The sequence below is a fragment of the Oncorhynchus mykiss genome, chromosome 14 (assembly GCF_057628025.1).
Source record: "Oncorhynchus mykiss isolate SJ-2025 chromosome 14, ASM5762802v1, whole genome shotgun sequence".
In the NCBI taxonomy this organism is placed as follows: Eukaryota; Metazoa; Chordata; class Actinopteri; order Salmoniformes; family Salmonidae; genus Oncorhynchus; species Oncorhynchus mykiss.
This window is the reverse complement of record NC_143035.1, coordinates 19,412,367-19,429,299: the sequence shown is the minus strand read 5'-3', so window position 1 is coordinate 19,429,299 and position 16,933 is coordinate 19,412,367. Positions and strand designations below refer to the sequence as shown.

The window sequence follows — 16,933 nt, the reverse complement described above, 5'->3', positions numbered from 1 at the left end:
TAGTGAGAGAAAGGCTTTGAACCTAAAGCAAGGCATTAAGGAACACAGACACACTAAAAATAATTAAGAACACACATTTATTTATTACATACACATGTCGACATTCATTGATTGATTGTGACCTTTCAGTCCAATGAACCAGTGGTAGAGCTGAATATGCCAGTCTAAATGTGAATGACACAACCTTATGCATTTCAATACATGGTTTATGGTGATACAAACGTACACATAAACAAACATACAAAAAAGGCAAAACCAATGGCGTATCTGCCTTAGGAGAGACCATTATAGGGTATCATAGGTTTGTCTGAAAAAACAAACTGTAAAAAAACTGTCACCAACAGTAAAAACCGTCACCAAAATGAGTACCATGTGCAAGACGATGGATTTAATGATCTGTCCATACCCGATCCACACATTCAGATATGGATGCTTTTAGTTGTCATTGTGACCCTTGGAATTATGTTTTTGGTATTGGTCTCGATGGAACTTAATATTAAGTAACTGGTGTCACAGCTTTTTTTTGTTTATAAAATGTTTCGGTCAAAGTGTTACCTGAAATTAACATTTTTAGTTGGCACAAACTTAGCTCCAAAAATTAATCAATTTAAGATTGTGTTGCTCAAATTGTCTCATATGTTAATTCAACTAGAAATTATTATTTGAGTATCTTAACTAAAAAAGGCGGTGGAACTAATTGCAACAACTTAGATATTTGACACACATGATTACATTGTGCATGTATACATTCATTCATATTCAACATGTGGGATTTGAACAAGCTCTTGGTTCACAGCATGCCAATCTTCCTGCTATGCCACCATGCCTGTCAATGACTGTTTCACCTGTATTGGAACACTTTGCACTTCAGTAAGTAAATATCAGATCTGTTAAAAGTACATTAGAGAACAAATATTTTATTTATCATAGTGATTAAGGAGTAACTTGCTCCCGAGTGGCGCAGCGGTCTTAGGCACTGCATCTCAGTGCTAGAGGCGTCACTACAGACACCCGGGTTTGAATTCAGGCTGTATCACAACCAGCCGTGATTGAGAGCCCCATAGGGCGGAGCACAATTGGCCCAGCGTCGTCCAGGTTTGGCCAGTGTCTGTTGCCATTGTAAATAAGAATTTGTTCTTAACTGACTTGCCGAGTTAAATAAAGGTTAAATAAATAAAAACATCAGACAACTATACAGAAAAACATCAAATTGCTGAAATAACTAAGTTAAATCAATGGTGAGAGAGAAGCCAGATTAACTGATAATTGACACCAACATGGTGGCATAGCAGGAAGATAGGAATGCCATGAACCAAGAGGTTGTGAGTGCAAAGCCCAGGAGATGACATGTTGAATAATAATGACTGTATAAATGAACAATGTAATGATGTATGTCAACGTGTAAGATATGTAAGTTGAAAACATTGTATGTTAAAACCACTGTGTGTAACCAGTTGCACACCTGTATTAGTTAAGATTCACAAATCATTTATAGTTGAATGAACATATGAGACAAGTTTTCTAGAGTTGGAGCTAAGTTTGGACCAACTATTTTTTTTGTTTCTCGAGGTAACACTTGGACTGAAAAGTTCAGTAAACTAAAAAAGACTATGTAACTAGTTACTTAATAATAATTTGTTGAAACAAGTAGATTTTTGTATTACAGTGCACAAATCATGGTGAAATGGCAGGCTGGAAAGTTGTTTGATTGACAGCAGTGTCAGCATGATCATTTCCGCAAAGAGGGTGTTAGAACTCTCTTCTACCATTTATCAAAGTCATTTTCTGGAAAACCACTCTGAGCACCTCTTTAGACAGACTTTTGAAGTAATCTTCAAAAGAAATCTACATCTGGGAAAGAGGGAGCAAAAAGTAAATATAGTGAATAGGTTGACGTTTTCTACACTCAGTAAAATACTCAACACACTTTTTACAGACCTGAGTTAATTTCAGGTATTTGATCGACAGACATACTTTTTCATACAAATGATCATCATGATAATATACAATGCTATGACTACAATTAAGAAAATATCAACAGCCAACTTTTTAAACTCACCTTCATTATTAGTTCTGAAACCAATCAATGACATAGGAACAGATGCCTTGGAGTGACCGCCAACAATACTCTTGTGCCAGCTGTTTGGCATTGCTCTTGACAGTGGGCTTGGTTGGTTTCAGAGCGGTTGGTTTGGGGGTCAGAAGCTTTTTTAGAACAGCTGTCTTGTTCACTGCTGGCTTGACTGGTTTTGAGCCTGCTGGTTTTGAGCCTGCTGGTTTTGAAGCTGCTGGTTTTGCTGCTGCTGGTTTTGCTGCTGCTGGTTTTGCGGCTGCTGGTTTTGCCTGCTCAGGTCTGGATTGCAGTGACTTTGTAGGTGCTGGTCTTGCTTCTGTTCGGGCTTTTTCAGGTTTTGTAGGTGCTGGTCTTGCTTCTGGTTTTGCTGGCTCTGGCCTGGCTTTCTCTGGTTTAGTTTGCTCCGGCCTTGCCTGCTCTGGTCTTGCTGATTTAGCTTCAGGCTTGGTTGCGGCTGGCTTAGCCTGCTTGGTGAATGGTACCTTGGGGGTCTCTGGTTTTGCCTGGTTTGGCTCTTGGGCTTTCTCTGGCTTTTCAGGGATTGCTGCTGGTGCGGCCTCGGGCGTGGAGGAAGCAGAGAACACCATCTGTGCGTCTTCCGGTGCCCTCTTGCACATTTGAGGCTTGATAGCTTTGGGTGCCTGGCAGGCGTTTTGTAGTTTCCTCAGGTCCCACATGATCTGGGTGAAATAGTGGTGAGGGTTGTTGTTGTAGGGACGGCACATCTGGGGCTTACCCGTGTACTCGCACCAGTATGTTCTCTCGGCACCCTGGCACAATATCCTCAGCCTGGTGACATTTCCCTGGCCGGTGACACTCATGGTGCAGAAGTCCTTTGCCTTGTTGTTGAACTGGATGGGGTCCTCCCAGACACTCTTCCTGTTCTCTGCAGCAGCAGTAGCAGCACCACCATTGCCTGCCCTCGTGTTGCCATTCTCATTCTGTCCCTCCACTGCCCAGAGACAGCAGGCGAGGAGCAGCAGTGCACCGGCCCGAGTCCACATGGTTATACCAGATGCTTGAGTGCGAGAGAGGGAGTGAGATTGGGACTGTAGAAGCTGAGGGTCCCTCTTGCTATTTATGGGCTTTGCACACAAAGAGGGCATTCAGGTGAAAAAAAGTCTGGGCTACAAGAGCCCTCCTGAAGAGGGGAGGAGAGTAGTGCCCCCCTCTGCAATGTGACTATAATTTATGCTTGTCTAGCGACTGTCAATGAAAGCCAGGGCCACATGCAAAACCAATTGGGATGAAGCAAAATAGGCTGGGAACATTGATGCCCACACGTTTAACCAGGTTTTATGTAATCGACCATATTATAAGCAATTTAGAAATACAAATGTTTAATTGAGAAATATGTCAAGCAAGACTTTGTGGACTTTATCGTTTGAGAACAATTCCCCAGACTGTCATTAATTTTGAGAAGCTTGGCGCACTGATGCCAACATAATATTTATCTAATCGTCCACCACGCCACTTTAATCATTCACCACGCCAATTTTTTCCCCTCAGTTTTAGATACTGTTCAACTCAATACTACAACGTGTTTTAAAATGCTATCCTGCAAGGACATGTTGAATTGTTCAAGGTTCATTGCTGTTTTAAAGGTAGTTGAGGTTTACAACCATACAGCACAGCCTATAATTTCCTTCCAAAAATAAACACAATAAAATCTGAAACTGGAGACTGGGGAGAAACTTGAGGGAAAAAATCCAAGAAGTTCCAAACAAATATGCATGTGGGTGGCGGTAGGTCAATCTAGCGTGTCACACAGGAAGTAATTACTGTGCCAGTTAAGAAAGAACAAGAATAACCCATAATAGAGTTGCTGACGCGAGACAACAGTATGTATGTAACATGGCTGTTCAGCGAGTGTGTGTGTCTGTGACATAGCAAGGGGGTAGCAGCACATGCCTCTTGCAGCTTTATTTTCCTAACGGGGAAGAAAGGGCTCCTTGTGAGTGACGCGGAATCTGTCATGTAAACATCCGGTGCAGGTTCGCTTCACTTTGTGGAATCAAAGGGCCAGGCATTTATCCATCCCACTCTCTCCCTCAGCATGTTAATAGCTACAGCTGGGGCGGCAGGTAGCCTCGTGGTTAGAATGTTGGACTAATAACCGGAAGGTTGCAAGGTTGAATCCCTGAGCTGACAAGGTAAAAATCTGTCGTTCTGCCCCTGAACAAGGCAGTTAACCCACTGTTCCTAGGCTGTTATTGAAAATAAGAATTTGTTCTTAACTGACTTGCCTAGTTAAAATCAAATAAATTAAAATATGCTTTGCAGAGTGGAAAGAATTGCAAAGGTGGTGAACCAAAATCACTGCAGACAGCCTGAGGAATGATGAACTACAGTTAGGGTTGCAAAGGGAGGGTATATTACTGGGAACTGTTGAAGTTGACCAGTAAACCACCAGAATTTTGGTATCTTTCAAAGATTTTATGTAATCTATCACAATACATCTAGTAGCCCTTTTGGGTACTTCAGATTATAACAGGTGTTTGTCATTATCTCTGGCCCTGTGTGGCCTTATCACATCTAAAATATATGAAATAAGATGATTTAAAAAAAATTATTACGACAAAGCTGTGAAACATTATCCTAAATATAAACCATAAACTAAGGGAATACCATTGCAGTTTAATATGAGGGTTTCAGCATTAAATATCCTTTACTTAATTTTTTACACTTTTATTTATTTTACTATTTGTATTTGTTGTCAATGTTTTGTTGTCAAACTGGTGGCAGTTGTGAAGAAAAGTGGCTACTGTAGTTGAAAGAGTTGCAGAGTTAATTGAAAATTGTGCCATTGTTGATTAGATGCTTTTTAATTTATTAGGCTATTTTCTTCTGCTATGCTTTATCTTGGCCAGGTCGCAGTTGCAAATGAGAACTTGTTCTCAACTAGCCTACCTGGTTAAATAAAGGTGTTCTCAACTAGCCTACCTGGTTAAATAAAGGTGTTCTCAACTAGCCTACCTGGTTAAATAAAGGTGTTCTCAACTAGCCTACCTGGTTAAATAAAGGTGTTCTCAACTGGCCTACCTGGTTAAATAAAGGTGTTCTCAACTAGCCTACCTGGTTAAATAAAGGTGTTCTCAACTAGCCTACCTGGTTAAATAAAGGTGAAATAAATAAATACAATTAAATAAAAGGCTATTTTCTTTTGAACAATATGGTCTCTCTACTAGAAACTCATGGACAATATAGACACAGATATAAAAAATGAATACTATATATGATTTAAAAAAGTTATTCAAGTATAAATTACCATTGTTACCATAGATTTTCTGTTAATAACAAAATTATAGATGATTCCAGTAACTTTCGTAAATTACCAGTAGCTTTGCAACCCTAGCTATGGTTAATAATCAAAATACAATTCCCTAAGATTTTAAATAGAACCAGCTTGAATGTATCCAATGACTCCCTCTAAAGTATAAAGGCATTACCCAATCTTCTTTAACCAGTTGCACATTTAGGGTGAGGGAGAAGTGGTCATGTGGTATGTGCGGACTAGATGCCAAATGACTGTGAAAAACGCCAAGTCCTCCTAGCCCATTGGAAAAGATGATAATCTCCTTTTCAAAATAGCGGGTACGTAATGGAGTACACCATGTTCTATATCCGACAGTGGAAATATAAGACTGGTCTTTTTTTTTTTTTTTTGGTAATATCTCAAATATGCCAGTCCACTGTCTCATGTCAAATGTTCCTGATCATATGTAGATAATGCTTTACACAAGACAAAGGACATGGTGTCCAAAATAGGAGACCCCTTGCCCTTAACCTGTGTTTTTTCAATTCGAGAATGTTTGGTTTCTCCAGCAGTCACTTGGTGAGACACATGAAATAAAAAAAAAATTTGTATACAAGAATGAAATTGAATGTTTTATTCACAATTTATACACTTTCAGATCACCATCATGGGCACTCATTTCCAATGGGCACCAGCAGTGCCAACATTACAGTTTTACCCTTAAAACAACCAGTAAACATTGCACCCACTATCTAACCAGATGGTGCATACAAAATGTCTGTCTTAAGCACTCAGTAAAATAGCGTGTGATGTAATAAGCATACACAGGTAAGCAGTCTGCAGGCATGTACTTAAGTAATAGTTATTGGGAAGTGAAGCTTCTGTCCGAGACGCAATGGGCAAGATCAGTTCAAACCATTAAGAAGTCCTCACTCCTCTCATCAACAAACCTCTACTGGCTTAATGCCATTTGATTGACAGCACATGGTAGTTAAGTAGGCTAATGACCCCCATCTTTAAGAAGCAGACAGTGGTGGAGAAGGAACATAACCTGTAAACAAGTGAGAACAGATGGGTCATATTATCGGGGTGGCATGTACAGCACGTTAATGTTTTTCAGCATAATCCATCCGGGTGTCATCATTCACTTTAAGCAATACATCTCTTATATACAATCAACTCTTCAATACATTTACCCTTCTGTAGTTCCATAGGTACCAATAGCTATTGTGGGATAAAACATTATAATATTGAAACAATATACTATGTATAACTGTTAAACAACTAAAGACCTGAGACCTACAGTAAGAATAGCATTTGGCTTCAAATAGCAGTTCTCCACTTTAAGGTTTGACCACTACAATAGCCAAAAATATATCTTGATTAACATGCCGTGTTAGTTTACTCAACATGATACTTTGCATTATTGTTAATAAATTAACGAACTAAGGAATGTTATAGTCTCCTGACATTTCTGTTCAGGTTCATGTGATATTCCACCTGTTATGCACTGATATGAGACATTTCCTCATATCTTACAAATATGGTGGTCATCAGTCAAAATTCTATTTTTAAACAGGTCTAACAGTCATCTGTCAGTATGCCTCAGCAAGGATAACAACCTCTGTCTGTCTTCTAATGTTGCAAACATACAAAAGTCATGCTATTTTGTAATTGTCCTTATATTATTCAAGCACAAACATATAGGCCTACGATCCACGACCTTCAAGTCTTTTTCCACACCGAGGTTGTGTTTCAAACATCTCTCCCAATCAGTTAGTAAAACATCATTCAACTAGGACAAGAAATGGAAATGTTCTTGTAACAGCTCTACATGACCTTCAAAATACCTTTTCAGTTGCTTTTTACAAAACACAGAAGAGGTACAAAAGGTTTGAGAGTACACAGCCCTCTGAATTGTTGTTGTGTCTGCAGTTTGAACTCAGCCTCGGCTCAGACTAATGTAAACACAGGCACAACAGACATCTGTGTGTGGTGAAGGATGAAGGTCAACCGACACTGTCTCAGATGTACACCTTCCTTATTGTTCCCCAGGGAAAATCAAAGGAAGAGTTGATGACAACACCTTGTGTAGTGTCTGAGGGGTCCTATTGGACACTGGATATCCAGAAGAGGTTGTGACTGGGCAGGAGGATGTTGTCAGTAAATAGATCCATGGAGATAGAGGAAGAGAGGGCCAGGTGAACACATACAAAAGACATCAGCTTCTTGTTAGGGGCTTCTTCTGCCAGTAAGGACATATTTTCTGAGCTTTGTCTTGTTCAAGGGGTGGGAAGTGGATGGGGTCCTAAAAATAGATTAAATATAATTCAACACTGAGTAATAATGCACTGATGTAAAATTATTTACACGGATAGCCAATAACGTGGTATGTTTCTACACGGATAGCCAATAACGTGGTATGTTTCTACACGGATAGCCAATAACGTGGTATGTTTCTATACGGATAGCCAACAACGTGGTATGTTTCTACACGGATAGCCAATAACGTGGTATGTTTCTACACGGATAGCCAATAATGTGGTATATTTCTACACGGATAGCCAATAACGTGGTATGTTTCTACACGGATAGCCAATAACGTGGTATATTTCTACACGGATATCCAATAACGTGGTATATTTCTACACGGATATCCAATAACGTGATATATTTCTACACGGATAGCCAATAACGTGGTATGTTTCTACACGGATAGCCAATAACGTGGTATGTTTCTATACGGATAGCCAATAACGTGGTATGTTTCTACAGGGATAGCCAATAACGTGGTATATTTCTACACGGATAGCCAATAACGTGGTATATTTCTACACGGATAGCCAATAACGTGATATATTTCTACACGGATAGCCAATAACGTGGTATGTTTCTACACGGATAGCCAATAACGTGGTATATTTCTACACGGATAGCCAATAACGTGGTACATTTCTACACGGATAGCCAATAACGTGGTACGTTTCTACACGGATAGCCAATAACGTGGTATGTTTCTACACGGATAGCCAATAACGTGGTATGTTTCTACACGGATAGCCAATAACGTGGTATATTTCTACACGGATAGCCAATAACGTTGGTATGTTTCTACACGGATAGCCAATAACGTGGTATGTTTCTACACGGATAGCCAATAACGTGGTATGTTTCTACATGGATAGCCAATAACGTGGAATATTTCTATGCTAAAAGTGATCGTAGAAAATACTAACAGTATATAAATCATATAGTGGAAACGTACAATCTAGTGTTTCAGTTCCAGTTTCCGATGGCCCTGTAGAAGAGAAGATACTGTATCAGAAAATATTTACATTTATATGCATCAGATTTAATTGGATAATTCAGAAGCTTATTGCTTTTGCCATTGCGAGACTCGAGGGAGAAATGAAAGCAATGAAATGTGAGTTTTGAAATGAGAGAAGTGAGACTTTAGTTTTAAACTGTATAAGTCAATAGGAATAGCAAACACACACACAGCGGGTCTGGTCTACAGTAAGTTTACAAGTGGTTAGACACAAATACCATCAAACCATATGCAGTTTAAGGTTTATAAGTGATTCCAAAAACAGCAATCCTCACCGTGAAGACTTTCTGAAAAGTCAGTGAAGCAGACATAAAAGCGCTAAAACAAGCTGTGAAGAGGGGGTAGCATAAGAAAAATAAAGACAATTATAGTGTCAAGCAAAGGATGAGACAAGAGAGAAGAGACTGTGGAAGCTCTGGAAGTTTTTCGGAGTGGCAATGCTATGCAGACAACCAGCAGATTATGGCATGAAGAGAGAACAAGGCAGGGAGGATAATGCTGAGGAGGTGGATGGAGAGACGTCGTCCCAGTGATCAGTGGTTCTCAGTACCTTTCTGGAGCCGGTCAAAAAGCCCGGCCTTCTCTCACCAGTCGATATGCCTAGGGGGAGCTGAGGCCCTTGGGAACCTAGTCATAGTGTCATAGGCAGGGATGCTAGAGGCACAGGGGTACAGAGATGGGGGACAACATCAATGGCAGGAACAGGGAACATTCGAGGGTCGACCATTTTGTAAGACCATGCCTCTCGCTTCCAGGTCCTTCACTTGACGAGAGCAACGGGGCAGGCATTTCCCAAGACACAGAAAGCAGAACCACTCCATTGACACTTGCTGAGGGCTTGAGGCAAACCAGGGATGGCATGATGCATGCAGTCACCATACACATGCTACATATGCACTGAACTGGAGGAATAATAACCACTCTATCCAAAATTATTTTCTATTGACTTTGAGACAAGACAACCATGGTGAATTGGTGATTATTGAGTTGGTTGTAATAAGACAAGCCAACCATGGTGAACTGCTGATTATTGGGTTGGTTGTAATATGACAAACCAACCATGGTGAACTGCTGATTATTGGGTTGGTTGAAATATGACAAGCAAACCATGGTGAACTGCTGATTATTGGGTTGGTTGTAATATGACAAGTGGTGGCAGGTTGGTTATTGTTCTTTTCCCTTTTCAGTCATTCTGTGGAGATGCTCTCTGTGTCTGGACACTGTTATAGTTTAAACATGTTGGCTGTCCAGAGATGTCTTTTGTACATTTCAATGAAAACCATGCCGTTAGAGGTTGTTAGAAGAAGTTAGTCACATGAGCAGTTGTCTCAGTACCACACCAAAGCAGACATGCTTGCCTCTCTTTTAGCCTCTCTTTGAGCAAAAGGATCACGTGTACATTCACAGCAGTTTACCCAATTCTAAAGAAGACAAGACATGCAGGGAATTTTATGTCACTTGATCAAGTGCACAGAGCATGCAGTGGGTAAGTTAGTAATGCTCCAAAGGTCATGCCGAACCCAAAACACACAAGCCGTAAACAGTGGCCTAGCTACCTTGCTCACAAGCTCCCAATGCTGGAGCCGCAACAAAGCAGAGAGTCCAGCTGACCTCCAGATGTGTCTGAGGGGCTAGCCAAACCCCTAGGGCATGCAGTGTCCCATCCACCTTATTTAACCATCTCACTGAGTAACTGACTGCCCCCAGGCCAACATGCCGCCCCTGCCCCCATCCCTCCCTGAAACATGCCATGCAAATTGATTATTTCCGTAGGCCTGCTTTATATTTAGTTTACCTTGTCATTACAGGGTTTTGGATACCTTGTAAACACTCATTATGATAACCATTATTACCAATTTCCATACTGAAACAAAACATTGCATAAAAACAACATGAGGTAAGAGACATGGCATGCCATCAACCCTCGGCAATAAAAGGCTTTTCTCTAAATAGGAATAGGATTCTAGACGTAAATGTTTCCATATAGAAAGTTGTGAACGTATAAACCACAGCATTTTATCTTACATCTTAACTTACAAAAACAGAGGTGGAATTTTTGCTTTTGTAAGATAATGGTTGTAAGAGCCCTTAATGATCAACGAGGGTAATTTCTTCAAGATAGCACACAAAGGAAATCCAAAATGATCCACCAAGAGATGCATTTCATAGCTAAAAATGTAAAGCCAGCACCATGAGATCTATGTACAAAATCCACAGAAAAGCACAGATGTACCAATGAGATATACTGGAAGGAGAAAGGAGAGGTAAAATGGGTAAAATGAATCTTACGTTTTCATGGGAATTGTCTCAATGCTACAAAGATACAAAAAAGCAAAAATGTTAATGAAATGCACTAGAAGGTTTTGGGCACAATAGTACTGATCAGGTGACATCGATACACGTCATTGATCAAGACACTTGGTGACTTGTCTATGGCATTAATTCACTACTGTAAGTGCCTGGGCGAGGCGAGGGCGACTGAAGGATGCATAAAACAACATGAATAGCATTCCACAACTCTTAATACGCTGTTTGTTTTCTTACAGTGCAAAGTGCTTGACAGAGAGAAATTAAATGAAAAATAAGGATGAAGAATATGGAAATAGTAGGAATGGTTATCACAAAGTAAAATGCCAAGTTCCAGAAACAGATGAACTGCAAGGGAAAAGAGAGCAAGACAAAGAGAGAGAATGAAGCAGTAGAAAGTGTTAGGTTACTGTAACTTGCTACTCCTATTAATACTACTTACTACTAAGTTACTACTATGTGCTACTAAGTTACTACTATGTACAACTACTTTAAAGCTATAGAAATAAGAGGGGTAAAAGATAGTAAACAAGAAAGAAAGGAGTAGCTAGCACCACAGCACAGAAGCAACTCTATAACCTCGTATTTAACTTGTCGGTTGTGGGACTGAATCAAATTGTGTTAATTACCACTTTGTAATCCTGACTCCGCCCCATTTCAGTCTCTTTAATGCGTATAAGGGTCTAAAAAGTCAGTGTTTGCCCTAGATTCTTTTCGAGGCGGGGCGCAAAGGCCTCAAATCAACTGTATGGTCTCTTTAACCAAATAGGCAGGGGGAAAGTGCTAGGTGTTGTGGGCCATTGGCAGGGAAGAAGGCTGTAATAAGGATCCCCATACATCAAACTAATCACTGGGTTGCACTACAAATTAACAGCAGGGAACTTCCAAACCTCAGCTATAGTTGAATTAAGAGGATGATCCAATGGTTCTTTCCAGATATGACAAACTGTTTGTGACAGCATAATATTAACGGTGGAGTAGAGATACTCACTCATCGTAAACATCCTCTGTGTCCATTCTACGGTAAAACTTTGCCAGTTTTACTGACAGGATGATGCTAGGAAGGAGGAACAGGGCACAGCAGCCTAGGCCAAACCAGAATGTGTTCTGAGAAACAGAGAAAACAGAGATAGTGCCGTGTCAGTGGATCCGATGTCCAGGCATAAAGCAGCCCTGTGTTCGTGTTCTCTTTAGATTTACCACCACCAAAACGTTGAGTAAATGATCAAGACATATGGTATACTGGTTTATGAAATAAAGTATAGCAATGGTTAGTTAGAACAAAATGTTAAACATATGAATCATTTATTATTTCATTACTGGGTGACTTTTCAACACTGGAGCTTTAGGTGTGAAGTATAACACCATACACTGTCTACACTTCTCAGCCCTGTAGATTCATAAAGGACTTTCCATCATTTTGGACATCAATGTCTGCAGAGTGTGTATCTGTTTGTGTCTGTGCATGTTTGTGTAGAGGGGGCAGTTTAGCCAGCTCTAAATGAGAAAACCACTGAGTCATAAAGTCATCATAGCTATGACATAACAGTGCGTAACAGCCTCATAGTCTGTTTTAGAGAATGAACACTCTCATGATACATTTGGCTCCCCTCCAATCCCACTGATAGTCAAAGCGTCACAGCTTTGCTCTGTTTCCATGTTAGGTAACCAGCTCCATTCCTCCATCCTTACCAGATACACTGTGCTGTTGTCTCTTCTCTACTCTATAGACTCAGTGTGGAAACTATTGTGGTGTGTAGCTATTGTGGAATGACTAGAAGCACTAACTCTTTCCTGTGTTCCTGTACCTTTGTTCCGGGACACTAGTAAAATTACCCATTGAGCTTTAACAAGCGCTTTGGTCGGTGCTGAGTGTCCAGAAACATCCTGTTCCCAGTCCAAGTCAATTAGCTGGCGCTGGAACCTATGGAGTCCCTAAGTGGCTATTTGTTCCACTTCATTAGGGGAGGCAGAGATGCTTCCTGCCATTGGGAGTGTGTTAGTAACAAGGCCCCATGCCGACAGGACAGATGTCGGGATTATGTAAGGCTGGTTTTATTTCCTTCTCCTCTCTTTCTCTGGCTCTGTCTCTCGCTCCCCATCTCTGCAGCACTCTGTAGGGTGCCCCACTGCGCGCTGCCAAGTAGCTCTCACTGATCATGTGCTGGATTTCGGGGCCTGTACGTTCTAAATCAGGCGAGGTTGGGGGCAATGGTGTGTAGGTGTGATTTGAAGGGGTGAGGTGCGTAGGTGTGTGTGATTGGAGGGGGGTGACTAGCCAAAGTACTGTAGCCATCTTTTTCCTTAAAGTAGCCATCTTTTGCCAGCTTTGCACACTCTTGGCATTCTCTCAACCAGCTTCATGAGGTAATTACCTGGAATGCATTTAAATTAACAGGTGTGCCTTGTTAAAATTAAATTTGTGGAATTTCTTTCCTTCTTAATGAGTTTGTGCCAAACAGTTGTGTTGTGACTAGGTAGGGGTGGTATACAGAAGATAGCCCTATTTGGTAAAAGACCAATCCATTGTGACTACTTTGAAGAATCTAAAGTCCATTTTGATTTAACACTTTTTTGGTTACTACATGATTCCATATGTGTTATTTCATAGTTCTGATGCCTTCACTACTATTCTACAAAAAAACTTATTCCGGTATAGTAACATGTGATCCTTCTCCGGAGACCAACCTCCCCCCGTATACCAACCACCCAACTGACGTTTCAGGCATGTTTTCAAAGGACCCCTTATATTGCTTTTTTAGTTACCAACGAGTCGACCAAGAAGCTGCAGGCTACGATCTCCACTGTGTCCACAATGTTGCTGAAGGGTTTGCAGGCTGCTACCTCCATGGTCAGCTGGGTAAACCATGCAGACAAAGGGCATCTGTTACAGTTATACTATTGGCGAACAATTATGAAAGATGTCGGTTGGAATTTCTGGAAAATGAATGGATGTTATAGCTTTACACATGGACGATTGATGACTAAGTTGATTGCAAACAAGTCAGCAGAGCTGTTACTTTTGGCACAATTCAATAAAGTTGTGAGAAGCAGTCTTTTCAAACAGTACAACAGTAATTTACCAGCACTCAGTACTGCTCAGTACTACTTCATCTAATTTCCTCCTTATGCTACAGGGTTCAAGGCTCAACAGGGGAAAACAAGGTTCAAGGCTCACAGGGGAAAACAAGGTTCAAGGGTCACAGGGGAAAACAAGGTTCAAGGGTCACAGGGGAAAACAAGGTTTAAGGGTCACAGGGGATACTAGGTTTAAGGCTCACAGGGGAAACAAGGTTCACAGGGAAAACAAGGTTCAAGGCCCAGAGGGGAAAAAACAAGGTTCAAAGCTCACAGAGGAAATTCCAAAGTTGGTTTCCATTTGTGTTCTTTCTATTTTTAGACCCCAAAGTCTTAACATTCTCTGGGAATGAGCAGTTGATAAGCTGTATGTCAACATAGTTTGGGAGCTAACACTAGTTTATCTTCTACGTCATAATTCTAATATAAGAACTGTAATAGGCATTCAAAAACTGTTGGGACACAAATACTTACAGAGGTCCTGACCCACTCTATGTATTGCCTGAAGTAACCAACAATGGTTTGCTTGTACTTTTCTGTTTCCTAATGGAGAAAGGGATAATATGTTACCTACTGTGTTTTATCCTAGCACTGAAATGTAAACAATGACTGGGAAGCCATCTTAGTCACCTGGATGGCGACATGTGTTGCATTCTGGGAGATGAGATACTGGGCCGCTTCGATGGTCTTCAGCACATCAGTGATTTTGTTCTGGACAGGACACAGCATTAGAATGCTCAAGATGCTTTCATAACAGTCTATGGAGCTGTTACGTAGTCTTTATTCAGTGTTTATGGATGCATTACGAATGCTTAATGTTGATTGAGACAGTGTGAACTGTTAGGGTAGATGATTTGTAGGAGGCCCACTTACCGGCAGATCTGAGGCAGTCCTTTCGAGTAGTCTGATGCTCTGATTCAGCGTACTCTTATAAGGGGAAATGCACAACACAAGTTAACACCCCAGAGATACAAGGTCAGGGATTAGAGACAGTAATAACTCCTAAAACACACAACAGGAGACAAGACAGGCACAAGCATCACCATGATGCTTGAAGACACGGTTCTAGTTTTATCACACAATGGGAAAGAAGAGCAGCATGGTTCCCACTGGGAGGAAAATGCTTCATATGAAACTACAACAACAGCAACAATGGCTATTTCATGTGGATTTTGGTCATGAGGAATGTGTTGCAAAATACAGTACTAGATCAAAAGTATGTGGACACCTGCTCGTCGATCATCTCATTCCAAAATCATGGGCATTCATGTGGAGTTGCTGCTATAAATGTCTCCACTCTTCTGGGAAGGCTTTCCAATAGATGTTGGAACATTTCTGGGGGGGACTTGCTTCCATTCAGCCACAAGAGCATTAGTGAGGTGGGGCACTGATGTTGGGCGATTAGGTCTGGCTCGCAGTCAGCGTTCCAATTCATCCCAAAGGTGTTAGATGTTGTTGAGGTCAGGACTCTGAGCAGGCCAGTCAAGTTCTTCCACACCGATCTCGATAAACCATTTCTGTATAGACCTTCCCCAAACCGTTGCCACAAAGTTGGAAGCACAGAATCGTCTAGAATGTAATTGTATGCTGTAGCATTAAGATTTCCCTTCACTGGAACTAAGGGGCCTGAACCATGAAAAACAGCCCCAGAACATTATTCCTCCTCCACCAAACTTGACAGTTGGCACTATGTATTCGGGCAGGTAGTGTCATCCTGGCATCCGCCAAACCCGGATTCGTCTGTCGGACTGCCAGATGGTGAAGCGTGTTTCATCACTCCAGAGAAGGCTTTTCCACTGCTCCAATGGCGGCGAGCTTTACACCCCTCCAGCTGATGTTTGGTATTGCGCATGGTGATCTTAGTCTTGTGTGGCTGCTCGACCATGGAAAGCCATTTCATGAAGCTCCCGACAAACAGTTGTTGTGCTGATGTTGCTTCCAGAGGCAGTTTGAAACTCGGTAGTGAGTGTTCCAATCGAGGACAGGCTATTTTTACACGCTACGCGCTTCAGCTCTCGGCGGTCCTGTTCTGTGAGCTTGTGTGGCCTACCACTTCGCGGCTGAGCCATTGTTGCTCCTAGACATTTCAACTTCACAATAACAGCACTTACAGTTGACTGAGGCAGCTCTAGCAGGGCAGAAATTTGACGAACTGACTTGTTGGAAGGGGTGTCCACATACTTTTCCCCATATATTGTATGTAGAAACCACAAATAAATGTTTTCAATATTTGAACAAGTGTAGACAAGTGATAACCGATATGTGGAAAACATGACAAAGGATTAAATCCATGCTGGTATACGTACATGGTAATTAGTCAGCACATGCACCAGATTTGAAGTATAATTGCAGGATTAACAAAATACACACAGACTAATCTACAAATCCTAAAGACTGATTTATTTTTATATAGCCTGTAAAGGACCTAATCTTGCACTTTTTACAATCATGTCATTCGGGTCTGACTCAGCGTGGTGTACTAACAAATGTCATTCATGAATCTCTACCATGGTCTGAAAGAGAATCGAAGTTCATGGTAATGGTCAGGGCATGCCAGGGAAGCCCCTTGGATTCGAGGTACAAGGAACATGTATAACTAATTGTGGGCACCAATACTGTAATTTGATATGATATCGATATTGTTTGATATCGATATTAGCAAAGCATAGGCTTTCATTTGTTTGAAAATAAAAAGTCAATATGAGCTTTAAATGATGGGAGAATGAAGCAGAGCCCTCGACAGTACAGACGGACAAAGATACACTTTGGAGACACATGCTTACCCTCGCTCTAACATATTTCTTGGCAGCCATTAATTGAAGTAGGAAGAGTTAAAGGAGAAATATAGAAAGAAAAGATAAGACAGATCTCTAAAACGCATTTCTACATG

General features: G+C 41.0%; 2 protein-coding genes across 25 annotated transcripts in view; both read right to left on the bottom strand.

Moving 5' to 3' along the window:
- Positions 1-60: 60 nt before the first annotated feature.
- Positions 61-4,957, bottom strand: LOC110488946 (uncharacterized). Its single transcript, XM_021561435.3, has 2 exons — positions 2,060-4,957; positions 61-1,851 (listed from the first exon to the last, which is right to left on the bottom strand). Exon 1 carries the CDS (start codon positions 3,178-3,180, stop codon positions 2,068-2,070), a length of 1,113 nt encoding a protein of 370 aa, XP_021417110.2. The 5' UTR covers positions 3,181-4,957; the 3' UTR covers positions 61-1,851; positions 2,060-2,067.
- A 992-nt stretch (positions 4,958-5,949) lies between these two features.
- Positions 5,950-16,933, bottom strand: part of LOC110488945 (prominin-1-A) — a 113,770-nt gene continuing 102,786 nt past the window's right edge. For 4 of the 24 annotated variants that reach the window (XM_036943092.2, XM_036943094.2, XM_036943095.2 and 1 more), the window contains 11 exons: positions 16,827-16,844; positions 14,917-14,970; positions 14,674-14,754; positions 14,518-14,586; positions 13,732-13,821; positions 11,957-12,072; positions 10,948-10,971; positions 10,454-10,522; positions 9,209-9,312; positions 8,596-8,628; positions 5,950-7,638 (listed from right to left, as the gene is read on the bottom strand). In XM_036943092.2, coding sequence (XP_036798987.1) covers positions 9,243-9,312; positions 10,454-10,522; positions 10,948-10,971; positions 11,957-12,072; positions 13,732-13,821; positions 14,518-14,586; positions 14,674-14,754; positions 14,917-14,970; positions 16,827-16,844 — 591 coding nt within the window. In that variant the 3' untranslated portion in view covers positions 5,950-7,638; positions 8,596-8,628; positions 9,209-9,242. Of the gene's footprint in view, positions 7,639-8,595; positions 8,629-9,208; positions 9,313-10,453; positions 10,523-10,947; positions 11,314-11,956; positions 12,073-13,731; positions 13,822-14,517; positions 14,587-14,673; positions 14,755-14,916; positions 14,971-16,826; positions 16,845-16,933 lie in introns of those variants that run through there. The other 20 variants (XM_036943093.2, XM_036943096.2, XM_090198520.1 and 17 more) reach the window with 9 other exon arrangements.

Excerpts from the sequence above, each read along its gene's own strand:
- LOC110488946 (XM_021561435.3), bottom strand. The coding sequence starts at position 3,180 with ATGCCCTCTTTGTGTGCAAAGCCCATAAATAGCAAGAGGGACCCTCAG.